The 14,418-nt window shown below is 42.1% G+C and overlaps 1 protein-coding gene and 2 non-coding genes across 5 annotated transcripts in view; 2 read left to right on the forward strand and 1 right to left on the reverse strand.

Annotated features, from left to right (window-relative positions):
- Positions 1-1,285: 1,285 nt before the first annotated feature.
- LOC117071712 lies at positions 1,286-1,347 on the reverse strand. Its single transcript, XR_004432462.1, has one exon. It is a non-coding gene; the product is annotated as a U7 small nuclear RNA (small nuclear RNA).
- Positions 1,348-4,445: 3,098 nt separating this feature from the next.
- The window catches only part of AP3S2 (adaptor related protein complex 3 subunit sigma 2), a 66,007-nt gene continuing 56,034 nt past the window's right edge, over positions 4,446-14,418 (forward strand). For 2 of the 3 annotated variants that reach the window (XM_033189036.1, XM_033189037.1), the window contains exons 1-3: positions 4,446-5,474; positions 9,902-9,993; positions 10,411-10,522. In XM_033189036.1, coding sequence (XP_033044927.1) covers positions 5,406-5,474; positions 9,902-9,993; positions 10,411-10,522 — 273 coding nt within the window. In that variant the 5' untranslated portion in view covers positions 4,446-5,405. The remainder of the gene's footprint in view (positions 5,475-9,901; positions 9,994-10,410; positions 10,523-14,418) is intronic. The other variant, XM_033189035.1, reaches the window with a different exon arrangement.
- On the forward strand, positions 12,718-12,824 carry LOC117071675. Its single transcript, XR_004432436.1, has one exon. It is a non-coding gene; the product is annotated as a U6 spliceosomal RNA (small nuclear RNA).

Raw genomic sequence — 14,418 nt, forward strand, 5'->3', positions numbered from 1 at the left:
AGGTTGTTAATAGGGCTAGAAACAAAAAGCGGTGGTGGCCGGGCGCGGTGGCTCAAGCCTGTAATCCCAGCACTTTGGGAGGCCGAGACGGGCGGATCACGAGGTCAGGAGATCGAGACCATCCTGGCTAACATGGTGAAACCCCGTCTCTACTAAAAATACAAAAAACTAGCCGGGCGAGGTGGCGGGCGCCTGTAGTCCCAGCTACTCGGGAGGCTGAGGCAGGAGAATGGCGTGAACCCGGGAGGCGGAGCTTGCAGTGAGCCGAGATTGCGCCACTGCACTCCAGTCTGGGCGACAGAGCGAGACTCTGCCTCAAAAAAAAAAAAAAAAAAAAAAAAAAAGAAACAAAAAGCGGTGGTGTTTCTATGATCTAATTTGTTGGAACAAACGTAATGTTAAACTCAAACGTTTCTGTAGGATTTCCCAGAGCTTTTACTATACTAACATTTACTGTAACTCTTCAGGACAGGGTATGATTAAGTATTTCCCACATTTCTTTGGTCATAGCACCCGTTTTTGTGAGGAGCATTTCATGGGACAGCTGCTCTGAGAAACAGTTTGGGAAGGGCTGTGTTGGTCCCATGGAGGGGCTGGCCACTCTCCCACTTCCATCACCTTGCCTGGACTCTTTTCTTGTTGGGAGGTCCCTTTCCTCTATCCATCTGAATTTCTTTTCTTCCACCAGTGTCCAGCTTGCCTTTCACCATGGGCCTAATGATGGAAATTGACAGTTATTTTGTATCTTCAAACAGAACCGAGAGAATCCTCTGAGCTTCATTCATATGGGAAATTTTTTTTTTTTTTTTGAGACAGAATTTCACTCTTGTTGCCCAGGCTGGAGTGCAATGACTCAATCTCGGCTCACTGTAACCTCCACCTCCTGGGTTCAAGAGATTCTCTTGCCTCAGCAGGAGTATTACTGTAATCCCAAGTAGCTGGGATTATAGGCATGTGCCACCACACCCAGCTAATTTTGTATTTTTAGCGGAGATGGGATTTTACCATGTTGGGTAGGCTGGTCTTGAACTCCTGACCTCAGGTGATCCACGCTCCTCGGCCTCCCAAAATGCTGGGATTACAGGCATGAGCCACTGTGCCCAAACGATATAGGAAGAATTTTTGAGGGACTAAACTAATCTCCATAAATAGTAATGCACTTAGGAAATATATTTAAAGAGGAAAAAAAACTCATAGTTTCACTCAGTCATGTTCATAATTTTTAGTGTTTGGGTTTTTTAGCATGTAATTTGTGTACATAGTTTTGGTTTTTGTAAACTTGCATAGGGGTTTTCTGGTACAAACTGGAAAACCTGCTAGACAAATTCTAAAACATCTGTAATACTTGTACGTAGTTGTTGTAACACTATGCCCACACATAAAATTTGATATTACTTTTTTGATTAATGTTACATAATCACTTTCCATATTGCTACATAGTCTTTGTAACCATTTTTCTTTCTTCTTTTTTTGAGATGGAGTTTCACTCTTGTTGCCCAAGCCGGAGTGCAATGGCGTGATCTTGGCTCACTGCAACCTCTGCCTCCCAGGTTCAAGCTGTTCTGCTGCCTCAGCCTCCCTAGTAGCTGGGATTACAGGCACACACCACCACGCCTGGCTAGTTTTTTGTATTTTTAGTAGAGACGGGGATTCACCATGTTAGCCAGGCTTTTCTTGAACTCCTGACCTCAAGCGATCCTCCCGCCTCAGCCTCCCAAAGTGCCGGGATTACAGGCATGAGCCACCATGCCCACCTGCAACCATTATTTTTCAGATTGCTACCACTGGATAGTTCCGTCACGGTCCAACTTTTGGATATTTAAATTGATCCCTATGTGGCTAACAGGATTGTTTCCAAAAATGTTGAAAATTATATAGTTCCCTTAATTCCCCACCTCTAACTATATTTTTGGGTTATTTCTTTAGGAGCAGATTCCCAGGAGTCATATTACTGAGAATCTAGAAATCTTTTGTAAAGTTCTTGTTATATTGCCAAATTGCTTCCCAAAAGAGTTGTTCTAAACCATAATTTCACCAGCAATGTAGGGGAGAACCATTTTTATGCTGCCTTTGTCAGAATTGGGTATGAAAACATTTAAAAAATGATTTTGGATAAGGTGAAAATTATATATATATACACACACATACACACACACACACACATATATAGTTTTTTTTTTTTTTTTTTGAGCCGGAGTCTCACTCTGTTGCCCAGGCTGGAGTGCAGTGGTGCGATCTCGGCTCAGTGTAACCTCCGTCTCCCAGGTTCACGGCTTTCTCCTGCCTCAGCCTCCTGAGTAGCTGGGACTACAGGTGCACACTGCCACGCCTGGCTAATTTTTTTGTATTTTTAGTAAAGATGGGTTTTCACCATGTTAGATAGGATGGTCTTGATCTCCTGACCTCGTGATCCACCCGCCTCAGCCTCCCAAAGTGCTGGGATTACAGGCGTGAGCCACCGCACCCGGCCTATTTTAATATATTTTAATTTGCCTTTCCCACCACTTATAGTGAGCTTAAACGTTTTTCCTTTTCCTAGCTGTATTTCTCCCTTTGTTATTCAGTTTTTTTGTCCATTTATCTACTGGGGAGATGGGGAGTGATACCTCTTTAGTTTATCAGAGTTATTTGTATTTTAAATGTAACCATTTACCATATTTTAACGATTCTTCCATTAAATAATTCTTTTTATTAAAAAATCTTTATATATCTGTTGATGTTTTGTGATTTGTATTGCTTCTAAGCTAATGCAGATTTTTGGATATTATTCAATTTTGTTTTCTTCTATTTAGGTTATTATCTGGTTTTATATTTAACTACTTATTTTCAAATTGCTAACCAGTTTATCATAATAGTATTTACTGAATTCCTTCCCACTCCTACATCACATATTAAAATTATTTTGTGCCTAAATTATTTATAGTATTTCAGTTAGTCTTCCCATAATTACAATTTGAATCATCAAAGTAGGTTTTAATAGTTGGCAGAGCTAGTTCTTCTTCATAATTCTGTTTCAGAATTTTCTTTGATATTTTTCCTCAACATTTTAAACATTTTTGTCAAGTTTCAGTGCAACTGACTTTGGGTTTTTATTTATTTAAAAACTGGGCCATGCCGGGTGCAGTGGCTCACGTCTGTAATCCCAGCACTTCGGGACACTGAGATGGGTGAATCACTTGAGGTCAGGAGTTTGAGACCAGCCTGGCCAATGTGGTGAAACCCCATCTGTACTAAAAATACAAAAATTTGCTGGGCATGTTAGCATGCGCCTGTAATCTCAGCTACTGGGGAGGCTGAAGCAGGAGAATTGTTTGAACCCGGGAGATGGAAGTTGCAGTGAGCCAAGATCGTACCACTGTACTCCAGCCTGGGCAACAGAGACTCCATCTCAAAAAAAAATAAAAAAACTGGACCAGGCATTGTGGGGGTTTGGGAGGCTGAGGCTGGAGGATCGCCTGAGGCCAGCAGTTTGAGGTTACAGTGAGGTATGACTGTGCCACTGCACTCCAATCTGGGTAGGACCCTATCTCTGAAAAACAAACAAGCAAACCCCAAAACTCTGGCTGCAAAAGTAGTACATATTTCTTTGAAGGAATAAAAGGAAAACTTGATAATCCTCCCACCCAAAGATGTTTTTAAATCACTTATGTGGTACTCAGTTATGTGCCATGCACTGTTCCAAGTGCTTACAAATATTATAATAACTCCTTTTGTGTTTATAACAACTGTCTGCAGTCAGTAGACTCATTTTCCAGTTTAGGAAACTGATATTACACCTTTTCTACAGATGAAGAAACTTGCCCAGGGTGCCCAGGCAGTCCGCAGAACCATGCTTTGAATCAGGGCAGTGTGGTTCCAGGGGCCTGTACAGATCAAACACCCTGACTCTGCCATTCCATCAGATACATTATTCATATTTTGGTGTATTTGCCGCCAATCTTGTGCAAAGTGGGTTGTCCCTGTGCATACTTCGTGTAATCTTTTGGCGTAACAGATGTCATGAACACTTCTGTATCATAAATCTTTCCCAGCATGATTTTTATTAGCTATTTAATATTTCTCATATTCATGTAGAACAATGCATTTAACCAATTTCTCATTTTTGTAATAATTTTTTTCCCACTTTCCCCTGTAATAACACTGCTGAGATATACATTTTTTTCTTTTTTTTTTTTACTGTTCTAAAGATACTCTGGCAGAAATGTATGTTCCTGAGGCTAAACCTTTTCATACATCCACAATCATTTTATTATAAATTCCAGAGCTGGAAACGCTGAGTCTAATGTTAAATATATATATATATATATATGTATATAGTTTTTTTTTTTGAGACGGAGTCTCGCTCTGTCGCCCAGGCTGAAGTGCAGTGGCGCAATCTCGGCTCAATGCAACCTCCGCCTTCCGGGTTCAAGCCATTCTCCTGCCTCAGTCCTGCGACTAAGTATCTGGGTATCTGAGTCCCAAGTGTCTGGGGCTACAGGCGCGCGCCAGCACACCCGGCTAATTTTTGTAATTTAGTAGAGGCGGGGTTTCACCATGTTGGCCAGGCTGGTCTCGAACTGCTGACCTCAAGTGAGCCACCCGCCTCAGCTTCCCAAAGTGTTGGGATTACAGGCGTGAGCCACCGGGCCCGGACTGTTATATATTTTAAAGGCTTCTGATCCATATTGCCAAACAGTCCTCTGGATCGATTTGCAGCTGTATCCGGTGCTCCATCTGCAGTATACGAACGTGCTCCACTTTACCCACACTGGGTCATTAAAAGAACAAACAAAAATAAGAACTTGATTGATTTGGGATTTTAAATGGAAATGCACTAAAAATTCTTTAATTCTACCATTCACCGTCTACCATGGAGGAACAGCCCATCTGCACGGAGAGACAGCCACGTAATTCCCTGCAGCATTGTAATACTAAAAAATAAAAATGAACGAAACGTTCCTTAACCGAGGAACGGCCGAATGACCGGCGTCTCCACTCCGCGGAACGTTCTGCGAGCGCTAAGGGAAAGGCGGGAGTACATGTTTTGGAGCGGACGGTGAGAAAGGCAAGCTCGCGCCGCCTCTCTGTGTTGGCAACCCGGCTGGTGGTCAAGTTTCGCCTTCTGGGGCCAGCCGTAGGTCTTGACGAGGGACATAGATCCGGATTCGCATCCTGACCGGCCAACCGAGGCTGGTCGAGGTGACCACGCTCCTGGGCATCCGCACCTTTGGTCCGCAGAGGACCCCGCCGCCTTCTCCAGGGCGTCAGAGAGGACGGACCCTTGGGTGCTAGGGCTCCTGGGTGCCGGGGCCAAGTTTCCGAGTGCCGCTTTCAGCAGCGCACCAGGCGGAAGTGGCCGTGTTGTGGCGGAAGGAGGCGATTTCTGGGAGTAGCCGGTGCTGAGAGAACCGTGGCCGGCAAAGATGATTCAGGCGATTCTGGTTTTCAACAACCATGGAAAGCCGCGGCTAGTCCGCTTCTACCAGCGTTTCGTGAGTGCGGCCCGGCTTCACCACGCCCGTTGAGGGTGCCCACTGTCTCTTCCCTCCTCTTTGGCCTCTCGGCGCCCGGGGGCACCGCTCTTTGGTCACCTGGGGCTCCTGCACCGTGCATGACCCTCACCCTTCTTAAGCACTTAACCTGGGCGCAGGCCGGTGCCAGGCATTCTGTCTCCCGCCCTACTTCCCCCGCTCTTTCTGACCCTTTTCTGGATCCCTGCATTTCTGTGCCATTTTGTGACATTTTCCCTTGGGTCTCTGGGAACGAGATAGAAGCGACAGTGGGGAGTATGCCTCGTTGAGAACTTGAATGATTGAAGTCACGTTCTGTCATCGTTTTGGTTGTTGACCACAGTTTCATGAGGAAGAAATATTAAGTTTCTGAAAGTTTTTGTTATAGCCAAAGGGTCTGGAAAATTCTTTATTTGAAATTATTTTGCTTCAGTGTTGGCCGGGACTTTCCAGACACTAGATACCCTTCACTCTGTAGGGTTGAAGAAAATCATTTTAAAAGTGGAAACATGATGAGAAATTATAAATGCTGCTGCATAAGGGCTCAATAAGTGATTACGTAAAATTGAATTTTCCCAACACGTTCCTTTGCAAACACATAAACATCAGTATTTGCTTCTTGTCTTCCAGTATTTTATTTCTTCATGGCGAGGTTTCAGAATGTTACATAATTGGGGTACTAGTGAAAGTGAAGAGGGGAAAGAGTCAGAAAACGTATTCAGGCTTCAGCTCCACCTTTTCTACTCTTGCATCTCTTGACAAGTTAATAAACCCTTTTCAGACTTTTATTCTGTCTTTTGTCAATTAGAAATGAAAAACTAATTTTACTCCTTCATAAGATTTTTAAAGCTAGATTACATTTAATTAAGTAGATTACATCGAGGTAAAAATATGAGTATTCAACATAACTATTTGTATTTGCATTTGTGTGTATACATATTTCCCCCCTAGTTTTTTTCTAACAGGGTTATTGAGATAAAACTAACATGCCATACTGTTTACTTATTTATTTTATGTTATTTACTTATAGAGATGGGGTCTTTCTATGTTGCCCAGGCTGGTCTTGAACTCCTGGGCTCAAGCAATCCACCGGACTCAGCCTCCCAAAGTGCTGGGATTACAAGCATGAGCCACTGTGTCCGGCCCCAGTTTACCTATTTAAAGGGGACAGTTCAGTGTTTTTTATCACGTTCACCGAAGCTGCACAACTATCACCACAATCAATTTTAGATAATTTTCGTCACCCCAAAAAGAAACCTCTGCCCATTAGCACTCATTGCCTATTTCTCCATGACTGTCCCAGCCCTAGAGAGTCTCTTTTCCTCTAAATTCGCCTGTTTTAGAATGGCAGATGGAATTTGCCTACTCCAGAGTGGCAAATGGAATTTGCCTATTCTGTTGCATATAAATGAAATCATAAATAAGTGGGTTTTTTTGTGTCTGCCATGTTTCATGTAGTATAATGTTTTCAAGGTTCATCCATGTTGTAGCATGTATCTGATCTTTATTTCTTTTATTGATGAATAATATTGCATTATATGGGTATGCCATATTTTGATTGTTTATAAGCTGATATTTCTGCTTTTTGGCTCTTCTAACTAATGCTGCTGTGAACATTCTTGTGCAAGTTTTTATGTGGACTTATGACTTCATTTCTCTTGGTTATATACCTAGGAGTAGAATTGCTGGATCATATAGTAACTATGGTGAACATTTTGAGAAACTGCAGACTATTTGACAAACTTTCCAAGTGGCTGCACCATTTTACATTTCCATCAGCAATGTATAAGGATTCCAGTTTCTTCACATCCCTGCCATTCGTTATTTATTTATTGATTGATTGATTAAAGACATTTTAGTGGGTGTAAAGTGGTATTTCATTGTGGCTTTTTTTTTTTTTACCCCGAGACTGAGTCTCTCTCTGTCTCCCAGGCTGCAGTGGCATGATCTTGGCTCACTGCAACCTCTGCCTCCTGGGTTCAAGTTATTCTCCTGCCTCGGCCTCCTGAGTAGCTGGGATTACAGGTGTCCGCCACCATGCCTGGCTAATTTTTGTATTTTTAGTAGAGATGGGGTTTTGCTATTTTGGCCAGGCTGGTCTGGAACTGCTGACTGCAAGTAATCTGCCCATCTTGGCCTCCCAAAGTCCTGGGATTACAGGTGTGAGCCACCGCACCTGGCTCATTGTGGTTTTGATTTCAATTTCCAAAATGACTAATGATGTTGAGCATCTTCTCATGTGCTTATTGACATTCATGTATCTTTGGAGATCATATGATTTTTTTAAGACCTCATGAGCTCATAGATGAAAGTACCTTGAAAACTACAGAGTACTAAAATGATATGAGGGGTTATTAAAATCACTGAGGCATGTAAGCAATTGGTAGTTTACCTTTTTACTGAACTAGAAATTAGGTAGTCTCATCATTTCATACCATTTCCCACTGCTGCCGCTTCCCCCAGAGTCAGATAAAAGGCTTTAGTTCAAAAGATGTGTTTTCAGTTTTAAAAAGTGCTGATGTTTAGCATGTTTCGTATTTTGCAGTATATAGACTTAGTTCCTTACAGCATCCTGTCATCTGTGAGCTTTGTTCTTTAAATGGAAATGAGGAAAATAGTGATTGATTTACTCAAATTTGTAGTGACCAATGATTGGCAAGTTTTCATTCATTCAGTAAATACTGTGAGCCATTCCATACCCATGTGAGTCAAAGTAATTTCCCCACAATTATGTTTTCCCTGTTTTTTTCCCCTCTCTGTTTCTTTTAAATAACTAACCCTTTCAAAGCTAAATTCAGGGCTGTAGAAAAAAAGGGATTAAAATTACTTGAACCTATTTTCTAACTCTTGGGGCAAGTCCAATTTAAGATTTTCTTATGCTTTGTTACTCAAAGTGTGGTCCCCAGACCAGCAGAAATGGTATTGCCTGGGTGCTTACTAGAGTTGCATCTCAGGATTTAACCTATACCTGCTAAATCCGAATCTGTATTTTAACAACATTCACAGCTAATTCATTGCAAATTAAGATTTGAGAAGCAGTGGTCTAGAGCTTTAAATTATTTTCTGTCTTAATTGCTGGTTTCTGCCTCTTGTTACCCTTTTTAACCATACTTCTTCTGAAACTCATATGTATAATTAGAAATCAAAGGTGAGTTATCAAAGTGATTTCATCAGAGTTGAGCTTTCTTATGCACGTAGTAAGTGAAAAAATAAGGCCAGACATGGTGGCTCATGCCTGTAATCCCAGCACTTTGGGAGGCCAAGGCATGTGGATCACTATGAGGTCAGGAGTTCAAGATCAGCCTGACCAACATGGTGAAACCCCATCTCTACTATAAATACAAAAATTAGTGGGGCATGGTGGCACATGCCTGTAATCTCAGCCACTAGGGAGGCTGAGGCAGGAGAATCGCTTAAACCCGGGGTTGGAGGTTGCAATGAGCTGTAATCGCACCACTGCCTGGGCAACAGAACAAGACTCTGTCTAAAAAAATAATAATAAAACATTTTATTTGTAGCTCTCTGATTGTTCAAAATTTTAATCTGTGATCTATTTTTCTCAATAATACTTTGTTGATGAGTAACACAGCATCTTATATGTAGTATCTATATTACCAGTACAAAAGATGGCAGCTGTATTTGCCAATACAACTTTTTAAAACATTTACATGATTACTTCTTGACCTTCTTTTTTTTAATTTTTTTTTGAGATGGAGTCTCACTCTGTTGCTCAGGCTGGAGTTCAGTGGCATGATCTCAGCTCACTGTAACCTCTGTTTCCTGGGTTCAAGCAATTCTCCTGCCTCAGCCTCCCAAGTAGCTGAGATTACAGGCATGTGCCACCACGCCCAGCTAATTTTGTATTTTTAGTAGAGATGGGGTTTCTCCATGTTGGTCAGGCTGGTCTCGAACTCCTGACCTTGTAATCCACTCCCCTCGGCCTCCCAAAGTGCTGGGATTTCAGGCGTGAGCCACCGTACCTGGCCCACATCTTGACCTTCTTAAAATGTTTGACCTGTTGAGATTTATGATATACTTGTCACAGATGTTTTCCAGGGGAAGACAAGATATTTCAGAATCAGGCCTTCTAGTTATTCTCTGACTTTGTATGAGAGTTTATCAATGTTCCTTTTCTTGTTTAAATATCAGCTTACCTATAGGACAGTAATGGTTAGTGACTTAGATATTTAGGTAAATATACCCTATCTTAATTCCTGTATCAGAGCCTTGTCACCCATTTTTCATAGATTCACTCTTACTTTTTCTCATCATTTTTATCATTTCTAGAAACAAGTACTAAATGTTTAGATGTTCCCAGCTTAGAAACACTTCTTCCCTTGTCCATCCCCATGGATGGGATGTAGTTTTTCAGGCCTGCCCACTGATTCACTTATCTTTTTGTTCCATAGCCAGAAGAAATTCAACAGCAGATTGTTCGAGAGACTTTCCATCTAGTCCTTAAGCGGGATGACAACATCTGTAACTTCTTGGAGGGTGGAAGGTAAACTGTCAGCTTCATTTTTCTCCCCATATATCCACTTGTGAGTGCCCTTAATTATTGCATCTTCTGGCAGTACTCAAGTGTCAGGTGGGTACTTGATGCAACTTTAAGTGGTCTCACCGTGATCTGCTCAGGGAGAGACCCAATTCTCTCTGGGGGCGCAGTTCAATTACTGTGCTTCTGATATCGCTCATTTAGATGATTGGTCCCTTGGAGGATAGGTAGGAGAAAAGGTGAGGTAAGGTGGCTTTAGGTACCCCTGCCAAACTTGGTTGCCATTCACCTAGTAAGAATGGCCTGCTTCTAGCATCTGGCCTTCTCCTTTCCAGTGGGCCCTTTCTCATTCTTTGGCACAAGGTTCCTTTTTGATGTGTTTAATTAAGCTGTGGGCATTTAAATGTTTCCCATCTTCTGCAGTTTGATTGGTGGCTCTGACTACAAACTGATCTACCGACACTATGCTACCCTCTACTTTGTATTTTGTGTGGATTCGTCAGAGAGTGAACTTGGAATCTTGGACCTCATCCAGGTATGTGTAGTCAGCTAATGATGGCAGCAACTTTAGAGTGTTTCCACGGGATTTTTGAGTAACCTTGTGTCCATCTCCTTATTGATACTGGTAAAAGTTGCCAGACGTCCACCAGATGGTGCTCTGGGAGAGCTCCTGAGAAACCCTCAGCCCTTGTAGATTTATTGGTTTCTATGTAGCCCTTGCACTGCCCTTGGTTTTCATTTACAAACTTATACTTTTAGCCGGACATGGTGGCCCACAATCTGCTTTCAGATTGTTTTTATTACCTTCTTGAAAACTGAGATGTGTAGGGACCCTAGCTTGGGAACTATTCATTTAGCATAATTTCATCATTTTATATGTGAGATTCTAGATGAGCTTCTTTTAAGTACTTGAATAAGCCCATAGGTAGAAAACACTCAAATAGAGGCTACATTGAAAACTTAAGTAACAACAATTGTGGAAAAGAAAATTCTATAGCTATAAAATGTAAACTTTAAATGCTTACAACAACAGGCCAGGTATGGTAGCTCATGCCTATAATCCCAGCACTTTGGGAGACCAAGGCGGGCAGATCACTTGAGGTCAGGAGTTTGAGACCAACCTGGCCAATACGGTGAAACCCCATCTCTACTAAAAATACAAAAATTATCCAGACATGGTGGTATGCACCTGTAGTCCCAGCTACTCAGGTGGCTGAAGCAGGAGAATCGTTTGAACCTGGGATGTGGAGGTTGCAGTAAGCTGAGATTGTGCCACTGTACTCCAGCCTGGGCAACAGAGTGAGACTCCGTCTCAAAAAAACAATAAATTAAAAACAAATAGGCCGGACACGGTGGCTCACGCCTGTAATCCCAGCACTTTGGGAGGCCGAGGCGGTCAGATCATGAGGTCAGGAGATTGAGACCATCCTGGCTAACACGGTGAAACCCCGTCTCTACTGAAAATACCAAAAATTAGCCAGGCATCGTGGCGGGCGCCTGTAGTCTCAGCTTCGGGAGGCTGAGGCAGGAGAATGGCGTGAACCTGGAAGGTGGAGCTTGCAGTGAGCTGAGATCTGGCCACTGCACTCCAGCCTGGGCTACAGAGTGATACTCCGTCTCAAAATAAATAAATAAGTAAATAATAAATAAATAAATAAATAAATGCTTACAACAAAATTTGTTTTCTTAAGATAAAAGTTTAAAAGCTAAATATATCTTGGAACAAATAAATTGGAATTTTGAATGTATAGTTTTGTAAGATAATTAAAAATTTCATACATTGTATTCACTTATACATAAAAGTATAAATAAAGATGAACCCGGCCGGGCGCGGTGGCTCGCGCTTGTAATCCCAGCACTTTGGGAGGCCGAGACGGGCGGATCATGAGGTCAGGAGATCGAGATCATCCTGGCTAACCCGGTGAAACCCCGTCTCTACTAAAAAAATACAAAAAACTAGCCGGGCGAGGTGGCGGGCGCCTGTAGTCCCAGCTACTCCGGAGGCTGAGGTAGGAGAATGGCATAAACCCGGGAGGCGGAGCTTGCAGTGAGCTGAGATCCGGCCACTGCACTCCAGCCCGGGTGACAGAGCGAGACTCCGTCTCAAAAAAAAAAAAAAAGATGAACCCATCTAAAACAGATGCATCTCGGAGATAATTTTTAAATACTTCCTTAAAACCTGAGTCAGATTGGACATTGAGAGTCAGCATAATAGAAAGAGCTCAAGGTGGGGCGCAGTGGCTCACACCTGTAATCCCAGCACTTTGGGAGGCCGAGGTGGGTGGATCACTTGAGGCCAGGAATTTGAGACCAACGTGGTCAACATGATGAAACCCTGTCTCTACTAAAAATACAAAAAATTAGCTGGGCCTGGTGGCATGTGCCTGTACTCCCAGCTACTTGGGAGGTTGAGGTGGGAGAATCGCTTGAACCCAGGAGGCGGAGGTTGCAGTGAGCCAAGATCGCACCACTGTGCTCCAGCCTGGGCAACAGAGTGAGACCCTGTCTCAAAAAAAGAAAAAAAGCTCAAGATCTAGCATCAGGAAATCTGGGTTTGAGTCATGAATTTACCATCTGAAAAGTGATACTAGGTTGTAGAATTCAAATGTGAGAATGTGCTTTATACTATTGTTAACTGTATGTAGCAGGCTATAGAAATGTGTACATAATATGAGTTTATTTGAAAATTAAGGAAATATAGTGATAATGTATTTTAAGACTTGGGATAGAGTGCTTGCTTCAGCAGCATATATTCTAAAAGTGGACCAATGCAGAAAAAATTAGCATTGCCACTGTGTAGGGATGACATGCAAATTGGTGAAGCATTCCATATTATAAAAAATAAGGAAAATTTTTTAAAAGAGAAAAAAAAAATTGGGCCACAGTTGTTAGAGAAAATGGAACTTGGAGATTTATATTAACAATACAAAAAGACCAGCTTTACAATTTTTTAAAAATTATTTATTTATTTATTTTATTTATTTTTGAGACAGAGTCTTGCTCTGTTGCCAGGCTGGAGTGCAGTGGCACGATCTCGGCTCACCGCAACCTCCAGCTCCCTGCTTCAAGCGATTCTTCTGCCTCACTCAGCCTCTCGAGTAGCTGGGATTACAGGCACACACCCAGCTAATTTTTGTAGTTTTGGTAGAGACAGGGTTTTACCATGTTGGCCAAGATGGTCTTGATCTCCTGACCTTGTGATCCGCCTGCCTTGGCCTCCCAAAGTGCTGGGATTACAGGTGTGAACCACTGTGCTCGGCCTCTAACTTTATAATTTAATAGACATTTATTAAATATTTAGTGTACATTGGATTTGGTAAGATCAGATAAGTAAAATGTAAAAATAATAGGAACTAAAAAGTTTGATCTTTGTTTTTGTTTTTTTTGAAACAAGGTCTTGCTCTCAAACTGGAGTGCAGTGGTGTGATCACAGCTCACTGCAGCCTCCATCTCCTAGGCTCAACCCATCCTCCTACCTCAGCCTCCTGAGTAATGGGGCCTACAGGCATGCATCACCACATCTGGCTAATTTTTTGAATTTTTTAGAGATGATGTCTCACCATGTTTTCCAGGCTGGTCTCAAACGTCTCAGCTCAGGCAGTCTTCCCACTTTGGCCTCCCAAATTGCTGGGATTATAGGTGTGAACCACTGGACCCAGCTGATCTTTGAAAAGACAATAAAAATTAATAAATAGTTGGCCTAATTGATATAAAGAAGATAGAAATAGAAAACATTGTTTTAAAGCGATGATATATACATAGTTATACTACCAATATATTTGAAATAGCTGACTACAAAAAATAACTGCACTGGCCTGGCACAGTGGCACGTGCCTATAATCCCAGCACTTTGGGAGACCAAGGAGGGTGGATCACTTGAGGCCAGGAGTTTGAGACCAGCCTGACCAACATGGTGAAACTTCCTCTCTACTAAAAATAGAAAAATTAGCTGGGCATGGTGGCACATGCCTGTAATCCCAGCTGCTTGGCTACTTGGGTAGCTGAGGCATGAGAATCACTTGAACCTGGGAGGCAGAGGTTGCAGTGAGCTGAGATCACACCGTTGCACTCCACCCTGAGCAACAGAGCAAGACTCTATCTCAAAAAAAATGAAAACAAAAAACTGCCCAAATGAGGTCAACATAAAGGCACTGAAATAATATTAGGATAAAATAATAGATGTTAAAAAAAAAAAAAAGAACTGACTTCCTAATGGGGTCACAGTAGAATTTTTTAAAGTTGAAGTACATTAAAACCTGTATGTTGCATTAAGTTATTTTTTAAAACTTAGAACAAGGAATCCTACTACCTAAGCATATTTCATGGAATAAATTGGTTATCATCCAAAAACCTGACTCTAAAAAGGAAGATGGGCCATGCACAGTGGTTCACGCCTGTGATCCCAGCACTTTGGGAGGCTGAGGCGGGAGG

This window comes from Trachypithecus francoisi, unplaced genomic scaffold (assembly GCF_009764315.1).
Source record: "Trachypithecus francoisi isolate TF-2019V2 unplaced genomic scaffold, Tfra_2.0 Lachesis_group3, whole genome shotgun sequence".
Classification (NCBI taxonomy): Eukaryota; Metazoa; Chordata; class Mammalia; order Primates; family Cercopithecidae; genus Trachypithecus; species Trachypithecus francoisi.